Source organism: Protomyctophum bolini (genome assembly GCF_963924005.1).
Source record: "Protomyctophum bolini genome assembly, chromosome: 3".
NCBI classification, from domain to species: domain Eukaryota; kingdom Metazoa; phylum Chordata; class Actinopteri; order Myctophiformes; family Myctophidae; genus Protomyctophum; species Protomyctophum bolini.
Window position 1 is genome coordinate 45,833,309 of NC_137864.1, and position 21,692 is coordinate 45,855,000.

Here is a 21,692-nt window from a genome sequence, read left to right on the forward strand (position 1 = left end):
GTGCTATGAGCTTGTAGATCTGCTATTTTTCAATAGCACCAACAGGGGTTCCTGCTCAAAATGGGTTAACTCTTGAGAGTGTACAAATACAATCTGTACACTCTCTGAGTTACAAACCCATAAGGGTCCATTTGGTTCCCAAGTATCCAGGACCCCACTTTTGGGAACCACTGGTCATACTGCAGTGTCACACGAACGTGTCCAAAAATAGCATATCCTTTGAGCTTGTCGATGCTGCTATTCTTTGCTAGTATGTTTTATTTATTTGAATCCTCAAAAGTAACAGTTTTGGTCATATATGAGGTTTCCACCAGACAGATGTTCTAATGCTTATAGTGCTTCTGACTGTAATGGCCTACTTTCTATTTAACGACTTGGCGAGGATGTCATTGTTCTAATGCATACTTTAAAGGCAGCCTATTTAACCATTTTCAACCTGGCGTCCCTAGTTTGGTTGATGTCATAAGGGGAAAATACTTCATATTGATGTCATTAGGGACACATACTTCATTTTGGACTTAAGAAAACGACAATGACACAAAGAAATGAGCAGACACATTTTGAACTGGAATTGGAACACTATACAGTACAATTTGAGCTGATATGATTTCACAATTCACTTCAAACTAAGTCACCTCCGCAGTGTTGTCCTCTGAAGCGATTTTTATGAAGCAAGGAACACATGAAGAGGTTGGCTACGGTATGCTGAATCACTTGGTTTGGAATTTTGTTCAATTGAGCAGAACAGAACGATGTTTTCTGACATCCAATTGTCTCCGAAAATAAGTAAACGTTGTTATCTTGCCAGAAACGCAGCGTGAAGTCGTCTAGGCCGAAACCTTTACTGATTAGAACAAGAGAGGAGAGCCTTTTTTTTTTAACTTTCATTTTAATGAAGCAAGCCTTCAAAAGCACAGACAAAACTTATCCAAAGTAATATATAATTATTGTTCAAGGGCCAATTGTTTTAACTAAATGATACAAAAGCTGACTGCAGTAATTGGGGACAGTAGAATAATTTGCTGACACAGCGCTAATCCATGTCCTTTTCCTTGTTAGAAACAGTAGCTGTCTATATCTGTATTGCGCAGTATGATTTTGCTTTTGTGTCTGTTCCCGCGCCTGCTTGCCATGATCAGAACTAATCAAGTTGTCTTTTCTTTATCTATAAGAAACACATTCATTCAACGTTAACTTTTCTTCCACAAAATTGCTAAACTAGCAGATCTAGGTGTACGAAAAGTTTCCAGGATCTTACAATTTACAATTTACAATTTAGGCATTTAGCAGACGCTCTTAATCCAGAGCGACTTACATTAAGCAAGAACAAAAAGCATGGGGAATACATCACATAAATCACACAAACTACTCCAGAGTAGTGGAATGGACTGTGATCTCCATTTTGATGACTCCAACATACTGCACGGCACGCTTTCATCTTCATTTACACCTCTCACATCAAGACGTTTGCATCAGTTCATGTCCAAAGGTTTTGCATCCAAGTAAGAAAAAGCCCTGTGGAAAATCATTGCCTTATCCTATAGCAAGCCTCTTATCTCTATATTTAAACTTTTTGTGTTTTTTCGTAAATTGATATCATCATCATCATCATCATCGTACAGTGGTGTCACACAAAAGTATTGCAGATATACAGGCTCGAAACTTTGAGCTTGTGGATCTGCTATCTATTGCTATTTTTGAGGGGCGCTAGCCCCTCCTATATACAGGTTTAATGTTTGTTTTTAGTTCAATGTTTGTTTTAAAAAACGCCATTGACAATGAAGGGAAAATTAACGTCCTCTTGTCCCCAACATAAACATTAAACGCCATTAACAATAAAGATAATTTAATGTTTGTGTTGGCACCGTTTACCATTACATCACCTAATCAACATGAGTTAGACTTTAATATATTAGCGCCCCTCACTTCACACGGGTGTGATTTGTTTTATTTGAATCTTGGAAAGTAACAGACAGAGATCAAATCGTGACCCCGGCTGCCCAGGAATCAATCCATGATTGGTTATCCCCCTTCTCTCCTGATGTTAGTTTGTCAGTGGTTTTCTGGGGTTATCCCCTTCTCTCCTGATGCTAGTTTGTCAGTGGTTTTCTGGGGTTATCCCCTTCTCTCCTGGTGTTAGTTTGTCAGTGGTTTTCTGGGGTTATCCTCCTTCTCTCCTGATGTTAGTTTGTTGTCAGTAGTTTTCTGGGGTTATCCTCCTTCTCTCCTGATGTTAGTTTGTCAGTGGTTTTCTGGGGTTATCCTCCTCCTCTCCTGGTGTTAGTTTGTCAGTGGTTTTCTGGGGTTATCCTCCTCCTCTCCTGGTGTTAGTTTGTCAGTGGTTTTCTGGGGTTATCCTCCTTCTCTCCTGGTGTTAGTTTGTCAGTGGTTTTCTGGGGTTATCCTCCTTCTCTCCTGGTGTTAGTTTGTCAGTGGTTTTCTGGGGTTATCCTCCTTCTCTCCTGATGTTAGTTTGTTGTCAGTGGTTTTCTGGGGTTATCCCCTTCTCTCCTGATGTTAGTTTGTCAGTGGTTTTCTGGGGTTATCCCCTTCTCTCCTGATGCTAGTTTGTCAGTGGTTTTCTGGGGTTATCCTCCATCTCTCCTGATGTTAGTTTGTCAGTGGTTTTCTGGGGTTATATAACCCCCTTCTCTCCTGATGTTAGTTTGTCAGTGGTTTTCTGGGGTTATATAACCCCCTTCTCTCCTGATGTTAGTTTGTCAGTGGTTTTCTGGGGTTATCCTCCTTCTCTCCTGATGCTAGTTTGTTGTCAGTGGTTTTCTGGGGTTATCCCCTTCTCTCCTGATGTTAGTTTGTTGTCAGTGGTTTTCTGGGGTTATCCCCTTCTCTCCTGATGCTAGTTTGTCAGTGGTTTTCTGGGGTTATATAACCCCCTTCTCTCCTGATTAGGAAATGTTTACGGATAGAGGTAAAAACAACCCAGCAATAATCCTCAGTAGGAAAATGTGTCTCAAAGAGACACAAAACCATGTGATAGGAAAAAAGATCAGAGATTGGTCCGTGAAGATATTGCAAGTGGGCCCCAAAAAAGGCAAATCCAAAACATAACATGTGTATTGATAACGTTATCATTATATTACTCTCTATTTTCTCTTTAAATACCATGGGAAAAATAATTAGACGTGTTTTCATTAAAATAATGCATGTGGTACTTTCATTGATACAAGCATGAACACAATCGATTGATTGATCGGTAAAATAAACCTGCTCGGAGAATGCACGTGGCCCGCCCGCGTGCTTTCCAAACTCTATACGGCTTGTGCAAGGACGCGCTGTGATTGGCCAGTAGCCACTTTGAGTTGCAGTCGGGGGAAACGCTCTTTCCAGAACATGATTTACTATTCTATGTTCATCGGGGTGCAACTGGAACGGCCCTGAGTCTCTCAATCGAACATCGCACCGTTCGACACGGCAACTCGCTCGCTTTAGCTTAATTGCTCGGTGGTGTCTCACGTCCCGTGGCTGAAGTTGGCTTGAGACGGACAGTCTAGTCCATAGAGTTATATATTTTGGTCTAGTTGTTGTATAGTGAGAGGCAGTTGGCCACAGTCTAGTCCATAGAGTTATATATTTTGGTCTAGTTGTTGTATAGGTGAGAGGCAGTTGGCCACAGTCTAGTCCATAGAGTTATATATTTTGGTCTAGTTGTTGTATAGGTGAGAGGCAGTTGGCCACAGTCTAGTCCATAGAGTTATATATTTTGGTCTAGTTGTTGTATAGGTGAGAGGCAGTTGGCCACAGTCTAGTCCATAGAGTTATATATTTTGGTCTAGTTGTTGTATAGGTGAGAGGCAGTTGGCCACAGTCTAGTCCATAGAGTTATATATTTTGGTCTAGTTGTTGTATAGTGAGAGGCGTTGGCCACAGTCTAGTCCATAGAGTTATATATTTTGGTCTAGTTGTTGTATAGTGAGAGGCAGTTGGCCACAGTCTAGTCCATAGAGTTATATATTTTGGTCTAGTTGTTGTATAGTGAGAGGCAGTTGGCCACAGTCTAGTCCATAGAGTTATATATTTTGGTCTAGTTGTTGTATAGGTGAGAGGCAGTTGGCCACAGTCTAGTCCATAGAGTTATATATTTTGGTCTAGTTGTTGTATAGGTGAGAGGCAGTTGGCCACAGTCTAGTCCATAGAGTTATATATTTTGGTCTAGTTGTTGTATAGGTGAGAGGCAGTTGGCCACAGTCTAGTCCATAGAGTTATATATTTTGGTCTAGTTGTTGTATAGTGAGAGGCGTTGGCCACAGTCTAGTCCATAGAGTTATATATTTTGGTCTAGTTGTTGTATAGTGAGAGGCGTTGGCCACAGTCTAGTCCATAGAGTTATATATTTTGGTCTAGTTGTTGTATAGTGAGAGGCAGTTGGCCACAGTCTAGTCCATAGAGTTATATATTTTGGTCTAGTTGTTGTATAGTGAGAGGCAGTTGGCCACAGTCTAGTCCATAGAGTTATATATTTTGGTCTAGTTGTTGTATAGTGAGAGGCAGTTGGCCACAGTCTAGTCCATAGAGTTATATATTTTGGTCTAGTTGTTGTATAGTGAGAGGCGTTGGCCACAGTCTAGTCCATAGAGTTATATATTTTGGTCTAGTTGTTGTATAGGTGAGAGGCAGTTGGCCACAGACGCGACGCCTGGTTATAAGCACACGCCGTATAGAGAATGTCGCGGCCCACCCATCTGACCCCTTAACACAAGTGGTCAGATGGGTGGTCAGATGGGTGGTCCGCGGGCGCAGCCGTGGAGATTTTTAAGTGGGCCTCCGATCCGGAAAAGGCTGAGAACCCTCTGGGAGACACAAACAACCCCCATAATCGGCCAAATAGGAAGTCGTACGTGGGACGCTTTGGAAGGACAGAAAGACTGTGTGTGTGTGTGTGTGTGTGTGTGTGTGTGTGTGTGTGTGTGTGTGTGTGTGTGTGTGTGTGTGTGTGTGTGTGTGTGTGTGTGTGTGTGTGTGTGTGTGTGTGTGTGTGTGTGTGTGTGTGTGTGTGTGTGTGTGTGTGTGACGTAGTTGATTATCAGCTGAAAAGCCCCTCATCATGAGCTCTTCGCCGTGCGCCATCTCTTTTTTTTGACGAAACATGGCAGTCAGCTGCGTGTGTCTGCGTGTGTCTGCGTGTGTCTGCGTGTGTCTGCGTGTGTCTGCAACACACATACAAAAACATGCACTGTGTGAACCTGGCTATAAAATGAAGTCATCGCTGGCAGCGAAGAGGTTAAACTGCGTTAGGGGGAGAGAGAGAGAGACAGAGAGGGAGAGAGAGAGAGAGAGAGAGAGAGAGGAAAAGTAGGTTGAACTGAAATGCTTTCTTCTGTTTCGCATAAACATAGGCCCGGCCTCCCTCTCTTTTTCTTTCCTTCTCTCTCTCTCTCTGTCTCTGTCTCTCTCCCCCTAGCCCACTCATATGTTTCTATTTAAGGCCAGCAGTGTCGACTGCCATGATTGGTGTGTTCGTCACCCCCCCCCCCCCCATTCCACTCCCCCCCCCCCCCCAATCCAACGGCAGTCTACCAAACCCAGCAGAGAGGGGAGGCTTTTCCTCTCTCAACCCTTTGCACTGTTGATTTTCCACAGATTGAAACTTCTCCATTCTTCCACTCACTTCACTTCACTCCCCCAGTCCTCCTCCAACCTCCAGCCGGCTCACAGCTCCCCTCTCTCCTCCGCTTCTCCTCTTTCTTTCCTTCCTTCCGTCCGTCCGTCCGTCTCTCTCTCTCTCTCTCTCTCACCGTCCCTGAAGCTCCCGGTCAGTCAGTCAGTCAGTCAGTCAGTCAGTCAGTCAGTCAGGTCAGTCAGGTCAGTCAGTCAGTCAGTCAGAGTGGGGTCCAGATCATGGACACCCCGTGAGGCGGCCCCAGCGATGCGGCCCCTGCAGCCTCTTGTTGGCCTCCCCCTGCTCCCTTCCCTTCGCTCCCCCTTTGTTTTGGTTCTCCGCTCCGAGGAGGGTCCTCCTCGTCCCTCCGAGGCTGCCGGGCGGGGGGACGACGACGACGGCGGCGGCGGCGCCTCGTTGGGGATTATCATGCAGCCAGACTGTGAGGAGCGCGCCTTCTGATTGGTGGTCGCGGCCGCGGGAGGTTGGCGCATGGCGACGACAACGCAGCGGGCGATGCAGCGCAGCATCAGCGTCGGCGGCGGCGGCGGCGGCGGCGGCGGGCGCTCGCGGGGGGCTACCGCCGGCCGCCGATGGCTGACGGCCTGTTTCTTCCCCTCAGGGATGGACAGCTCGGAGCCCATGGTGCTGGAGCAGTACGTGGTGGTGGCCAACTACGAGAGGCAGGAGAACTCTGAGATCAGCCTGAAGGCCGGCGAGACGGTGGACGTTATCGAGAAGAGCGAGAGCGGTGAGTCTGACGGTTTGGTGTGTGTTGTTTGGTGTGTTGTTTGGTGTGTTGTTTGGTGTGTTGTTTGGTGTGTGTTTGGTGTGTGTTTGGTGTGTGTTTGGTGTGTGTTTGGTGTGTGTTTGGTGTGTGTTCGGTGTGTGTTTGGTGTGTGTTTGGTGTGTGTTTGGTGTGTGTTTGGTGTGTGTTTGGTGTGTGTTTGGTGTGTGTTCGGCGTGTGTTTGGTGTGTGTTCGGTGTGTGTTCGGTGTGTGTTCGGTGTGTGTTTGGTGTGTGTTCGGTGTGTGTTCGGTGTGTGTTTGGTGTGTGTTCGGTGTGCGTTTGGTGGTTTTCTCCGGCAGAGAGCTGGATGCCGGGAGGAGACTCTTTGAACGTGCAGTCGTGCAGCGCGCTTTGCAACCTGATGTTGATGTTTCTGTTTGGCTTTCTGTTGTTTCCATTAGCACACACACACGTGCACACACGTGCACATGCGCACACACACACACACACACACACACACACACACACACACGTGCATTCACACATCATGCACACACACAAACATGCACGCATACACATAGATTCTCTGCCTCTGTCTGTTTGTCTGTCTGTGTCTCTCTCTGTCTCTTCTCATGGTTCTTACTTTGGAGACGATTTGTTCCTATCTGCCCTTTGTCCTCAAGAATCCCTCCACTGCACTCTCCCTCCCTCACACACACACACACACACACACACACACACACACACACTCACACTCACACACACACACACACACACACACACTCACACTCACACTCACACACACACACACACACACACACACACACACACACACACACACACACACACTCTCTCTCTCTCTCTCTACCAGACTTCCATCTCTTTAGTGGATCTTGGCATTACTTTGAGGTTCTGTTTGACTTGCAGCAGAGTAGCCTATACTCAGTACAGTACAGGGTTCTGTTTGACTTGCAGCAGAGTAGCCTATACTCAGTACAGTACAGGGTTCTGTTTGACTTGCAGCAGAGTAGCCTATACTCAGTACAGTACAGGGTTCTGTTTGACTTGCAGCAGAGTAGCCTATACTCAGTACAGTACGGGCCGGCTGTGCTGTGGCTCAGGAGGGTTTGAATCTCCTTTCTCCATGTCGAAGTGTCCCTGGGCAAGACACTGAACCCTGCACCCTGCCTCCCAGGGGTTGCCACCATTGGTGTGTGAATGTGCGAAGTGAGGAGGATGCTGGCGTTGACTGTTCGCCGCTTCACCTCCCAATGTATGAACGAATGGACTATTTTTTGCTTTGAATATGCACATCGTGCATAGAAAAGCGCTATAAAAACTACATTACATTAATGCTGCAGACCTCCGTATTGATCAGACATCATCAAATCAAATCAAATCACATTTATTTATATAGCACATAGACATGTGTTAATGCTGCAGACAGACCTCCATATTGATGCCAGACATACATTGCTGCTGCAGACAGACCTCCATATTGATGCCAGACATACATTGCTGCTGCAGACAGACCTCCATATTGATGCCAGACATACATTGCTGCTGCAGACAGACCTCCATATTGATGCCAGACATACATTGCTGCTGCAGACAGACCTCCATATTGATGCCAGACATACTTTGCTGCTGCAGACAGACCTCCATATGGATGCCAGACATACATTGCTGCTGCAGACAGACCTCCATATTGATGCCAGACATACATTGCTGCTGCAGAGCCCCATTTGAAAAGACAATGCCAGGGACCCACACAAGAGAGGAGTTGTATGGCGTGGCTCTATAGCGATGATTCTCAAACCTTTGCATTTCAAGTTAATTTCATTTTCATATTCATAGGCCGTGGACTTCATAGCCTTGTAAATAATGAGAATACCTTTTTCCAAATGCCTGACATGACAGATTTGAAGTTCTGAAGAACTCCAAAAATTACTAGTGTAATTGAAGGAATTGAAGGAATTACAACATTTCATTTGCGTATATAATGGAAATGGGGATAATGTGTTTATTTCGGGGGAGAGTCAGCAGTTCATGTTTTCAGTTCTGCCACTGATCCACACCCCCAGCGTTCTGCCACCGATCCACACCCCCACCGTTTCACACCCCCACCGTTCCACACCCCCAGCGCTCTGCCACTGATCCACACCCCCACCGTTTCACACCCCCACCGTTCCACACCCCCAGCGCTCTGCCACTGATCCACACCCCCACCGTTCCACACCCCCAGCGCTCTGCCACCGCTCCACACCCCCACCGTTCCAGACCCCTAGCTCTCTGCCACCGCTCCACACCCCCACCGTTCCACACCCCCAGCTCTCTGCCACCGTTCCAGACCCCTAGCTCTCTGCCACTGATCCACACCCCCACCGTTCCACACCCCCAGCTCTCTGCCACCGTTCCAGACCCCTAGCTCTCTGCCACCGCTCCACACCCCCACCGTTCCACACCCCCAGCTCTCTGCCACCGCCCCACACCCCCACCGCCCCACACCCCCACCGCTCCACACCCCCACCGTTCCACACCCCCAGCTCTCTGCCACCGCCCCACACCCCCACCGCTCCACACCCCCACCGTTCCACACCCCCAGCTCTCTGCCACCGCCCCACACCCCCACCGCCCCACACCCCCACCGTTCCACACCCCCACCGTTCCACACCCCCAGCTCTCTGCCACCGCCCCACACCCCCACCGCTCCACACCCCCACCGTTCCACACCCCCAGCTCTCTGCCACCGCCCCACACCCCCACCGTTCCACACCCCCACCGTTCCACACCCCCAGCTCTCTGCCACCGCCCCACACCCCCACCGTTCCACACCCCCACCGTTCCACACCCCCACCGTTCCACACCCCCACCGTTCCACACCCCCAGCTCTCTGCCACCGCCCCACACCCCCACCGCCCCACACCCCCACCGTTCCACACCCCCACCGTTCCACACCCCCAGCTCTCTGCCACCGCCCCACACCCCCATGAGGCGTTGCATCTTATTTTCCATGCTTAGCGGCGGTGACAGCCAGCAGCTTGCACAACTCAGAGATGAGCAGCGCCACAAGCAGCTCCAACAACAACGCTCCAGCCTAGACATGCCAGTGCATATCCCCATGGGAAGTAACTGAGTACAGTATATGTACTGTACTCAAGTACAATTTTTAGATACGTTTACTTTACTGGAGTATTTCCAATTTCCAATAATGCTACTTCTACTATACATCTCAGAGGCAGATGTTGCACTTTTACAATTATTGGAAGAAAGATGTATAGTTATACTTTGTAGATTTTGATTGTCATTACAAAATATACACTATAACCACGTCAACCCTATATGAATGTCGGCCATTCGAAAATAGCCTATCCACAAGCTCGCAATGTGTCGTGATGTCACGCATTGTGAGCTTGTAGATCTGCTATTTTCAAAAGATGTTTTTTTTTTAGTGGTGCAACCACTCCTACAACCAGCAATGTCCACCTGTTTGTGTACGTCAATGAGCACCAGTGGTGTACCTGTTTGTGGTCAATGAGCACGAGTATGTTACTTATTTATACCAGTAGGGGGCGCCAGAAACAGAGAGAGGGGTAGTGCTGTGTCTCTAATGAGAGAGAGAGAGAGAGAGAGAGAGAGAGAGAGAGAGAGAGAGAGACAGAGAGAGATACGCATGAGAATTTGTGGTAAATGGGACCTTTCTACTTTTGGATTTTGTTGCCATTTTGATGCCAGTACTTTTATCCGAGCACATTTTTAATTCCAGGCTCATATACAGTACGTGTAACATTACTCATACAGTACGTGTAACATTGCAGTATTGATACTAGTACTTTTCATACAGTACGTGTAACATTGCAGTATTGATACTAGTACTTTCCCTCGCCCCTGTCGATGTGTGTCCTGCCATCTTATCTGTACACTGATTATGCGTGTGATCGTTTCTCGTGTACATCTTTAAGTAATTATGCGAGTTAATTAATGAGTCACTTTTGCCATCGTAACGAGCTTTAACCCATTCTGAACGGGAACCCATTTTGGTGTTAGCATCATGTTATGCTTTAGCTATTGAAAAATAGCAGATCTACAAGCTCATAGCGCGCCACCGAGTGGCGCGCTACGAGCTTGTAGGTCTGCTTTTTTTTGAAAAATCGAAGATCGACTGAAATTTTTAGAATCTGATCTCAGGTCAGAATGGGTTAATACGACCAGTGTGTGTCCAGTGGAAACCTCGTATGAATCTGATCTCAGGTCAGAATGGGTTAAGGTCGTTTTGTTTTTGGGTTTTTGTTAGGGGGGGGAGGTGCTCTTGTCTGCAGCTGTGGCTCCATGTAGTGTTGCTGCAGACATACAGTAGTGTACAGTACAGACATACAGTACTGTACAGTACAGACATACAGTACTGTACAGTACAGACATACAGTACTGTACAGCATCCCTCTGGGCCAGGCTTTCCACTGTATTTATAATCCATTCATTGTCAGTGAGATAATAATAATAACCCACATTGTGCCAAGCAGTTGTAACTGTGATTATGGTGTGTTTGTTTTTTTTAGTTCTCATAAAGCCTAGCCCATTCTGAACGGGAACCCATTTTATGCTTTAGCTATTGAAAAATAGCAGATCTACAAGCTCATAGCGCGCCACCGAGTGGCGCGCTATGAGCTTGTAGGTCTGCTATTTTTGAAAAATCGAAGAACGACTGACATTTTTAGAATCTGATCTCAGGTCAGAATGGGTTAATCAGACCAGTGTGTGTCCAGTGGAAACCTCGTACGAATCTGATCTCAGGTCAGAATGGGCTAGTGTCCCTGTTCTGGGGCAAACGCATTCAGCTTGAAGATTGTACAACATGAGTGATTTGGTGTAGAGGGGGGAGGATTAGGGGGCCTGGTATTAGATCCATGGAGGACTCCCGTCTGTGACTTGTTTCTGATTCATTGAATACTTTATTATTTTATAAAATCACACTCGTGTGAAATGAGGGGCGCTCTTATCGTATACATCGTCATGACGTAACATGTCGATTTGCACAGATACACACATACGACGTAAATGCTCCGTTCATTGCCAATGGGAATTTAATGTTTGTGTGATTTTGTGGGGTTTTTTGTCTTTTATTTTGTTACATCACACTCGTCGCTTCCGTCTGAATGACCCTCGGTTGCTATAGGCGATCGATGAAACAGGAAATTAACTGGAAACAAGATGGTGGCCTCCACCCACCTATAGACTTGTTTTAAATGTTTTCAAAATAAATAAATAATCTTCTTTCTGTTGCTATAGACACCATTTTGGACGAAAACAAGCTACATTCAACTGCATTGTGAGCTTGTAGATTGGCTATTTTTCAAATGGCCAAAACATTGTATATACAGTAGGGCTGCAGTGTATATGTTTCGTAATAATAATAAAAATCTATGAAGTAACTATAGTAACTAAAGTTTTCAAAGTAAAAGTATTGTAAATTGGAAATACTCAAGTAAAGTACAAATACCAAAAGAATTGTACTTAGGTACAGTACTTAAGTAAAAGTACCTGGTAGTAGTAACTGGTATATCTCCATCTCATTCAGTTGCCAGAAGCTCATGGGGAACAGGATGTGTGTCATGTAAACAGTTTTGTTTCATGAATATTCATCAAGTAAAGCTGGACTGTTCTCATGCCAAGAAAATATAGAATTCCGCCACATGGCCACCTCCCCCCCCCCCCCCCTGATCACATGCAATTTTTACGGGACCCTGACGGGCTTTAGCCACGACGCTAGTGGAAGAGGGTTTAACCCATTCTGACCGGGCACCCATTTTGGTGTTAGCATCATGTTACGCTTTATGTATTGAAAAATAGCAGATCTACAAGCTCATAGCGCGCCACCGAGTGGCGCGATACGAGCTTGTAGGTCTGCTATTTTTGAAAAATTCGAAGAACGACTGACATTTTTAGAATCTGATCTCAGGTCAGAATGGGTTCATCAGACCAGTGTGTGTCCCGTGGAAACCTCGTATGAATCTGATCTCAGGTCAGAATGGGTTATGTACAGTGTACAGTATGCACGGAGGGATTGGGGTGACGTCATTGAAATAGAGCATTTGAGTTGAGCTTACTTTGCCATGCATGGTTGTCCTTTCCTGGCCCAGACAAAACTGGAGCAGCCATGATGATGATGATGATGACGATGATGACATCAGTAGAAGGCTACGGCCAAGTCAAACACATCGGAGAGCTGGTATAAAGCCGAGTCCCCCCCACCCCACCCCGCCCCGCGTGGAAAAGACTTCTCCTCAGCTGCCCTCAAGGCTGTGCAGTGCTTATTGCCTTTGACAGTTTCAACGTAGCGACGGTTAGCCATTTTGGATTGCCCTACACAGCCAATTAATTGGGCCTTAATTTCTCGAACATCTCGTGTAATAAGCTCTCCAACTATATATACTGTACAGTACACAACATCGTATGTGGACGTTGTCGGGTGGAAACCCTGTATGTGCAAAACGGTTAACCTTTTCAGGAGATGGAGAAAATAATTATCTGTGTTCTGATGTGGTCCAATGTAGTTATTGATATTATTTAGTTAATGCTACATTACATTGGTTCAATAATTATAAAACCCACAGACACACTTAACCACTTTCACTATAACATTAACATTAATTAAAAAAACATTAACATTAATTAACCCATTCTGACCGGGAACCCGTTTTGGTGTCAGCATCATGTTATGCTTTAGCCATTGAAAAATAGCAGATCTACAAGCTCATAGCGCGCCACCGAGTGGCGCGCTACGAGCTTGTAGGTCTGCTATTTTTGAAAAATCGAAGAACGACTGGAATTTTTAGAATCTGATCTCAGGTCAGAATGGGTTCATCAGACCAGTGTGTGTCCAGTGGAAACCTCGTATGAATCTGATCTCAGGTCAGAATGGGTTAAAAAAAATAGCAAGCTTGGCAGATCGGCAGTTTTTGTTATTTTTGTGTGACACTGTAGTTGTACAGTATGACGACGTGGCCCGGGGCATTCGTTTTTACGGAGAGAAAACAAGTTGAAAAATATGAACAAATACGTACAAGGTTTATTCTGCCCCGACAGCAGCATCAGCGGTGCATTTTCTCACACGCTGTCCGTCGCCACTGGAGTATGATGGTCCGCATGATGCGTAGCAGACTTCAACCAGGAACAATTAAAAGCGTGGCCACAGCGGTTTCCTTTGGTTCCTGCACTCTTGACCCGGTCCAGTCATGGGTTCAACTGAGTGGGATGTTGTTCTTATACCCCTGTGTGAGAAGTTATTTGGCCCTAATTGCACGCTCGCGTTCACCGTCCACCAGCTGTTTCACTGTTCTCTGTCAACAAAAGTGCATCCACCCACGCGTTGCGTGCGTGCACTGTATGTGTGTGTATGTAAAAAGAAAGAAGCCCCCTGCACGTGCTAGACTTCCTGTTCTATCATTTCACCACTTAAACGTACTGTATATTGTGATTGTCGGGCAGAAATCTCTTATCTCCATTTTTTTTTTTTTTTGAGCGGTGCCTATACACTCCATTACGCAGCTATGTGTGTCCGTATGTGTGTGTCCCTGTGTCCGAGCACGGAAATCTGCAACACGGTAACTAGGGTGCGTTCCTGGGGGTCTGGATGTTCCAGACCCCCATACGGTAACTATGTCATTTCTCAAAGTACAGTACAGAGCACAGTACACTACAATACAGTACAGTACAGAGCACAGTACACTACAATACAGTACAGTAACTATTACAATAAATGTATAGTTGCGCCGCTCAGTTCAGTTCACACACATGTGATTTTTCTTTTGCTGTTTTTGGATTTCAAACCCTGAAAAGTATTTTCTTTTTTACACATTAGGTTTCACAGAGACAGACGACATGCTTTGTTGTATGTCAAAACAGTCGATAAAAGCTCACAATGTGTTGCGCTGCAAGTTTGTGAATCGGATGTTGGCCTTGATGATTCATGTGGTTAATGTAACCTTTGGATGCTGTGTAAATGTGTAAGCCTTATGCTTCTTCTTAGGGTGGGACATCACTTCAATCCATAAAACATAGTGTATAAGTGAGCGCAACCACAGCCAAAAATCATCTCCTGTGTGACGGCCTGTGTCAGGACAACAAACTCACTCGCCTGTGTGTCTTCCATCCTCTGCACCCGTGCACTGCACTGAACACACACACACACACACACACACACACACACACACACACACACACACACACACACACACACACACAGGTCCATTCTCTAGGTTCATCCGTGCAGCAGCATCCTCCTCAGATTTACAAGGCGCTAACTAGTAAAAGACAGATTTATGAAGGGTTCAGGAAGGTGGACGGTCACGCAGGGTTGGAATCCTCCGGGCCGTGTGGCGTCTTGTGTCTGGCCCGGGCCAGTGTTGTTGAATTCGTCGACTAAAACTAAGACGAAAAATGTGCGTCGACTATACCTGTTTTCACTGACAAACTAAATGGAAGCTAAATGAAATCTAAGCTATGATGACTAAAACTATAAGACTAAATATATTGACAATTTTGTCAACAAATAATAACTAGACTAAAATGTTAGGAAGGGACTAGTGGACAAGAGATCCAGTAGAAGTCATTTTACACTTGGTTGCATGCTGAAAATAGCCGATCTACAAGCTCGCAATTCGTCGTGCTGCGACGTGTTGTGAGCTTGTAGATCGGCTATTTTCAAAATACATGTTAGTCGACAAAATCAGCTGTAGATTTAGTCGACTAAAATCTTATGATATTTAGTCGACTAAAACTAGACTAACACTAAGACATTCCAGGTGACTAAAATGTGACAAAATTAAAACAATTCAAGAGACTATGACTAAAACTGAAATAAAAACATTTGCTGCCAAAAACAACAGTGGTCTGGGCCCACTGTCCTGGACTGCTCCCTTATGGTTCCTCTTCGGACATGGGAACCACGGAGCGTCTGGACTGAGGAATGTCTCGGCCCGGAAAATGAATAAAAACTAATCCACCAGCACGCATGACCAAGTCCCATCATGGCCGCGTGGTGTCGCGCTAAAAGTAGGTTGTTATTGGCCTTCAGGATCTACCATGTGACGTCTATCCATCACTGTTCACCGTAGTTGTGGTGTGTGGACTCTGCTATTCACTTGAGTTAGCCCATTTTGGGGCGGGTACCCCCTTTTGGTGTTAGCATTATGTTGTGCTTTAGCTATTGGAAAAATAGCAGATCTACAAGCTCATAGCGCGGCACCGAGTGCCGCGCTACGAGCTTGTAGGTCTGCCATTTTAGAAGAATTGAAGAACGACGGACATAGAAACATAGCTTTTTCAGAAAACTGTCATTTTCAAACAAACATTTTTAGAATCTGATCTCAGGTCAAAATGGGTTAGAACAATTTATAAAAGTAGATAGTTGTCCTTATTGTTGCTGTTGGGCAGAAACTCCATCTCAATATTTTAACTTTATTTTTTGTCAATTAACGCCCTACTCTATCATACCGTACATACTACAGTGTCAAACAAATGTATCGAAAGTATCAGGTCCACAATCTCGTAATGCGTTGAGCTTGTAGATCTACTACTGAGTTTGAAAGGAAAAAGAAATACCACGACCATTTCTTTCTTTCTTCTTTTGCTTTTACATAATGTTTTATATTAATGTTATATTGTCATTAAAATCTTGGAGCCACTTGCAATATATCCTCTCGGCCTATACCAAGGTTGGCAATCACTGCTTTTAAGAAGTGTATACGTTAGATCTTGTACTTCAAGTTTCCACAACAGTTTTGTTAACAAGATCATTAGCAGTAATAGCCGTGTATGGAAAACGACTTATACGTTACGTTACGTCATTCCAAATACGTAAGATTTGAATTTAGTGGGGGGGGGGGGGGAAACAATACTGTTGTAATGTTGACGGGGTGCGGACGATCTTACGACGTGCGGACAGCGGATATTTTCTCGCCCAATTTCGCCTTCTCGTCGACTCCCGGCGCTGCTTAGTAGTGCCGTTCTGGTCATCATCATTTCATTTAACCCATTTAGACCTGAAAACGATTCTTAAAATGTCTTCTAAATCCTGACAGTTTTCTGGAAAACCCTATGTTTCTATGTCAGTGGTTCTCAAACATTTTCATGTCAAAAAACCCCAAACATGTAATTGGCCGCCGACCCCCATCTCAAAATATGTTGTTCCATGCGGGACCTCCCTTTAACTCAAATATTTGAGTTAAAAACTGTTCACTTATACGAAAGGATATATATTCAAAGATTCGCGCCACATTTTCACTATTTTTCAAAAATAGCAGACCTACAAGCTCATAGCGCGGCACTCGGTGCTTGTAGATCTGCTGTTTTTCAATAGCTAAAGCAACATAATGCTTAAAACACCAAAAGGGGTTTCCGCCCATTTTTTTAACGGATTAAAAAAAGGAATAGGAAATGCATGTGATTGCACTTCCATTGTGTGCGATCAAAAGGGAATAATGTAAAAGTGAAATAAAATCCCCCTTTCTTTCCACTGTTTCATTACCCACGCCTAATGGATCTGCCATGAGAGGCTTGATGATGCTGAGCTCTGAGCTGCAAACAAGATCCGTTGGGTTTAGGGTGCCGAGTCGACCATGGGCCACAAAGCCAGCCGGAGAACCCATTTGAAACAAATCTTTCAGCCTTGCTTGTTGCCAGGGGGATTTGTCACAATTCATCTAAAACTATTGCTTCTCAAACCTCTTTATTTGATTTCAAGGATAACCATAACTCGGAGAACAAATGGAACGCGAACAAAATTCGCACAAATGGAAACAAATGGATCCTTACGGTTCCATTTGGTTCCATTTGGTTCCATTTGGTTCCATTTGTACACTCTGAGTTGGAGCCCATTTGGAGCCTCACTTTGAGAAGCACTGAATAAACAGATTAGACTTCTCACTGCCTCTCCCATATAGTACATACTACACCCCTCTTGGGAAAAACACTTTAACGGCCACTTTGTACAGTTTGTAAAAGAAGTTTAGACTTCAGAAATGCAATTCACCATAGAGACGTTTAAGTAAATCTCCCAGTTCAGCTTTTTAAAAGACTCACTAGCTAAAAAAAACTAAAAAAGAAATATATTTTTTTTTAACACATAGACTGCTACAGGTTCTAGCGGACCCTGGCTTACTGGTGCTGAAGGCTTAACATGGGCTTTTTGAACTTTTTGGGGGGCCCACAGCGAGGGGCCTCTTATAGCGAGAATCACAATCGCATAAATAAAAAGAAAGCCCAACTTGTCCACTTCAATTTAAAAAAAAATTATGATTCTACCATCTTCCATTCTGGAGATATTGACCTTTTTCTAACACCTGCTTTTGCCTGCACGCTGCTTGTGAAAAAAAACAACAGAGATATGGAGGCCTGAAGTTGACAGACATTTCAGTTCAGTTTTTTTAGTTCAAAAGACCGATATAAAATTGAGCACAAATAATATCCTATACAAACCATATACCGAATGAAAGCCCTGAATGTCTACTTTTAGGAGGAAAACAGTACACATTGTACACATATACAGTTTGTCACTAATTGGCTATTGAATGCAGCTTGCGCCCACCAGAGAACTTTAGAGAAGGCATGGACCCGAAGAACTATTATTCACAAAATAAGGCCTATAGCGACATGTACATACTATATACCGTATGAAACAGTAGACTCTCTGCTTTCATAAGAAAAATACCACCCAGAAAAATCACACCCCTGTGAAGTGAGCAGTGCAATTGCACTGCTCACTTCACAGGGGTGTGATTTTTATTATTATTACAGTATTAGTATTTTTCTTATGAAAGCAGAGAGTCGACTGTTTCATACGGTATATAGTATGTACATGTCGCTATAGGCCTTATTTTGTGAATAATAGTTATTCAGGCCCATGCCATCTCTAAAGTTCTCTGAAAAAGATAATTTTAGAGAGCATGGACCTAACAACTAAATATTCACAAAATAAGGCCTATAGCGACATGTACATACTATATACCGTATGAAACAGAATACTCTCTGCTTTCATAAGAAAAATACTAATACTGTAATAATAATAGAAATCACACCCCAGTGAAGTGAGCAGTGCAATGTTGCACTGCTCACTTCACAACATTGCACTGCTCACTTCACAGGGGTGTGATTTTTATTATTACGAGTAAGACGCGCGAACGCGGAAGGCGAACGCAGATCGTAAATTGCAATAACAATTAGAATAAATTACAGACATGATCTGCAGGGTGTCATAGTTAGTGCTTGGACCACGCCAGCTCCATATATGGTCACAAAAGACGCCATCACACTCATGTCACCATGACTCAGCCATAACCATATAAGGAGTCCCCAAAGCAGGACCACGCCATCACACTCATGTCACCATGACTCACAAATCACTCAGCTCCATATATGGGCACAAAAGGGCCAGGTCCACATATACAGTAAGCGGGACAGACAGACACACACACACACACACACACACACACACACACAGACAGACAGACAGACAGACAGACAGACAGACAGACGTGATCTGCTAGGTCTCATAGTAAGTGCTCATTGCATTCGCAATTACAGTATTAGTTTTTTTCTTATGAAAGCAGAGAGTCTTGATGCACATTATCTGATCATAAAACGGACTTGGAAACTTTCTTCAATCGTAGCCCCATATGTGCCCTCTCCCTACGCTCATTGAACTCATTCTGTGATTCGAGCTACAAACAATCGCAGTAACGGGGGGGGGGGGGGGGCAACTAGGCTTTGAGGAAATGATCTTGCATAATCAACATTATTGTCGATTGTCGTGTGCCGCTCCAAACATGTCCAGACATACCACTAACCTCATCGATCCAGTCTCGCGTATCTATAAGGTGAGACGCGAGACTGGATCGGATTGTGTCTGGACATGTTTGGGAAAAAAAACAAGAAAAACAACGAGATGGATGCGGCAGCAGAAGCAGCACGTCAACGTATTTGGAAGAAAAAAAACGAGAAAGCACCACCTGTCGTTGCAAGACAAACACCCGTATGTTGCTGATAGACAGATAATAATCGATCCGATTTTGTCCTGCCGTTCATTTTATCACATTAGGTGCAGGGCAGGCTGCTCGACGGTGAGTTTATAATAGCCTGTTGTAACGAGAAAGGGGGGTGGATTGGATGGTTGGATGCGATCAGCGACCAACGTATCATGGCGGGCCCTCGATAATGATGTGCAATCTGTCCATGACTAACTCCACATGTGTCTGGCAAACGTTACGTTATGAAATCAAATGCCGATCGTTGCAGGTTTATATACGGGCAGAGAGCAAATCGCGTTGTATCTTGTTCCGAGAATGAGAGTGAGTGCAAGCCTTGCAGTTGAAAGCAGTGGGGACTCGGGAGTGGGGGGGGAACTGCCAATGCGATCCAAGAGGAAGAGACCCCCCCCCCCACCATTCTCCCTCGGGAGAAACCATGTAGAAACAGGAGGGGAGGGGGAATCGAGTGTATTCACACAAACAAGAGCATTGTCCCATCCATTTTAGATCCCCTGACATCTGCGTTGGTCTATGCCGGACGGCCGTCTCCAATACGTCGTACGTCCTCGCATAGACCAACCAATAGGCGGTGCCAGACGCTTCTCAGACCAACACCTCTTTTCAGCAGGGGGGGGTTTTAACTCTTTTTAGAGCCGATCGGTGTTACATTATGAGTTGTCCGGGCGCAAATATAGTTGAACTATAGTAATCAATAAAAAAACGTTTTTTGGACCATAAAACGTATAAAAACGTTATGCGCTTCTTGCGCTTGGCTATAATAAAACGTTTAAAAACGCTTTCAGCATTCTATGAGTTAAATGATGTTTTTGAGAAGGCCAAGAACACTTGAGGTTTTGGCCACTTTTCGTCTTCTGCTGCTGCTGCTCAGCCAGTCTGGTTTGGCTGACCATGCTCGTTTCTAATATGACAGTGTTTTCCAGAGATGTGCTGTTTCTGTGTGGACTGGAGGGATCATTGAGCCAGACATGCTGCTGTAGAAATCTCTGGATCAGACTTCACCAAGTCAGCCTCCCAACTTCCCAAGCCACATCTAGTGTCCCTTTTCTGGGGGGGCGAACATTCGGCGAAAATAGCAACATGTTGGGAGTGTTTCTATTTGGGAGTTGAGAGGGTTGGGAGTCGGTATAGATCTGTTATTTTTGAAGATTAACCCATTCTGAACGGGAACCCATTCTGGTGTCAGGATCATGTTATGCTTTATCTATTTAAAAATAGCAGATCTACAAGCTCGTAGCGCGCCACTCGGTGGTGCGCTACGAGCTTGTAGGTCTGCTATTTTTGAAAAATCGAAGAACGACTGACATTTTTTAGAATCTGATCTCAGGTCAGAATGGGTTCATCAGACCAGTGTCTGTGTCCAGTGGAAACCTCGTGTGAATCTGATCTCAGGTCAGAATGGGTTCATCAGACCAGTGTCTGTGTCCAGTGGAAACCTCGTGTGAATCTGATCTCAGGTCAGAATGGGTTCATCAGACCAGTGTCTGTGTCCAGTGGAAACCTCGTGTGAATCTGATCTCAGGTCAGAATGGGTTCATCAGACCAGTGTCTGTGTCCAGTGGAAACCTCGTGTGAATCTGATCTCAGGTCAGAATGGGTTAAAAGAAAGTTACCCTATAATGACATGCCCAAAATAGGGACGCCGGGTTGAAAGTGGTTGCCCTTAATTAGCTTCAAACAATGCAACATTTGAAACAGTCAAAGTGGCCTCAATCCTCCATCAGTATCTTGTCTGTCTACTGTGTATTGGTTGATTTCACTATTTTGCGTGTGTGCGTGCGTGCGGGCGGGCGTGCGGGTGTTTGTGTGTGTGTGTCATCAATACAGTACAGTATGAATCCACATAAAGTGATCTAGAGGTAAACAGTGACTCCATTACTGCCCTGTCCAGACCAGAACACAGCACATGGGTTCTATCAGTCTCATGGCAGAACGGTCCGGTCCGGTCCGGCACACAAACGACATACCAGGGCTTATGTATGTACTGTACTGTATACAGTATTATGTGCAGTCAGTTAACTGTACGGCTGCCTCACACCATCAACTTCCTTCAAAAAGTCACTCTGGCTTTCTGGATATCGTCTGTACCCACCTACGCTATACAGCACCTCCTCCCCCCCCCTCTCCGTCTGCCTCCCAGACGCTACGATGCCGTCTGGCTTTTTGACAGTCCGATGTAGTTCATTTGGGAGCTGTCGAGAACGATTTGGGACCTCATTCAGGTTGACTTCTAGTGCTAATACTAGAGCGCAAAAGGCTCAGGCTTGTCCGTGGAGGTGCCGGGCACTGTTTTCCAAGGGAATATT

General features: G+C 45.1%; 1 protein-coding gene across 5 annotated transcripts in view; it reads left to right on the plus strand.

The window, feature by feature from the left end:
• The window catches only part of LOC308312860 (SH3 and PX domain-containing protein 2A-like), a gene marked incomplete at its 5' end in the record, with an annotated part of 152,271 nt that overhangs the window by 65,524 nt on the left and 65,055 nt on the right, over positions 1 to 21,692 (plus strand). For 4 of the 5 annotated variants that reach the window (XM_080759609.1, XM_080759611.1, XM_080759610.1 and 1 more), the window contains one exon: positions 6,240 to 6,368. In XM_080759609.1, the coding sequence (XP_080615735.1) occupies positions 6,240 to 6,368 (129 nt within the window). Of the gene's footprint in view, positions 1 to 5,768; positions 5,783 to 5,820; positions 6,369 to 21,692 lie in introns of those variants that run through there. The other variant, XM_080759613.1, reaches the window with a different exon arrangement.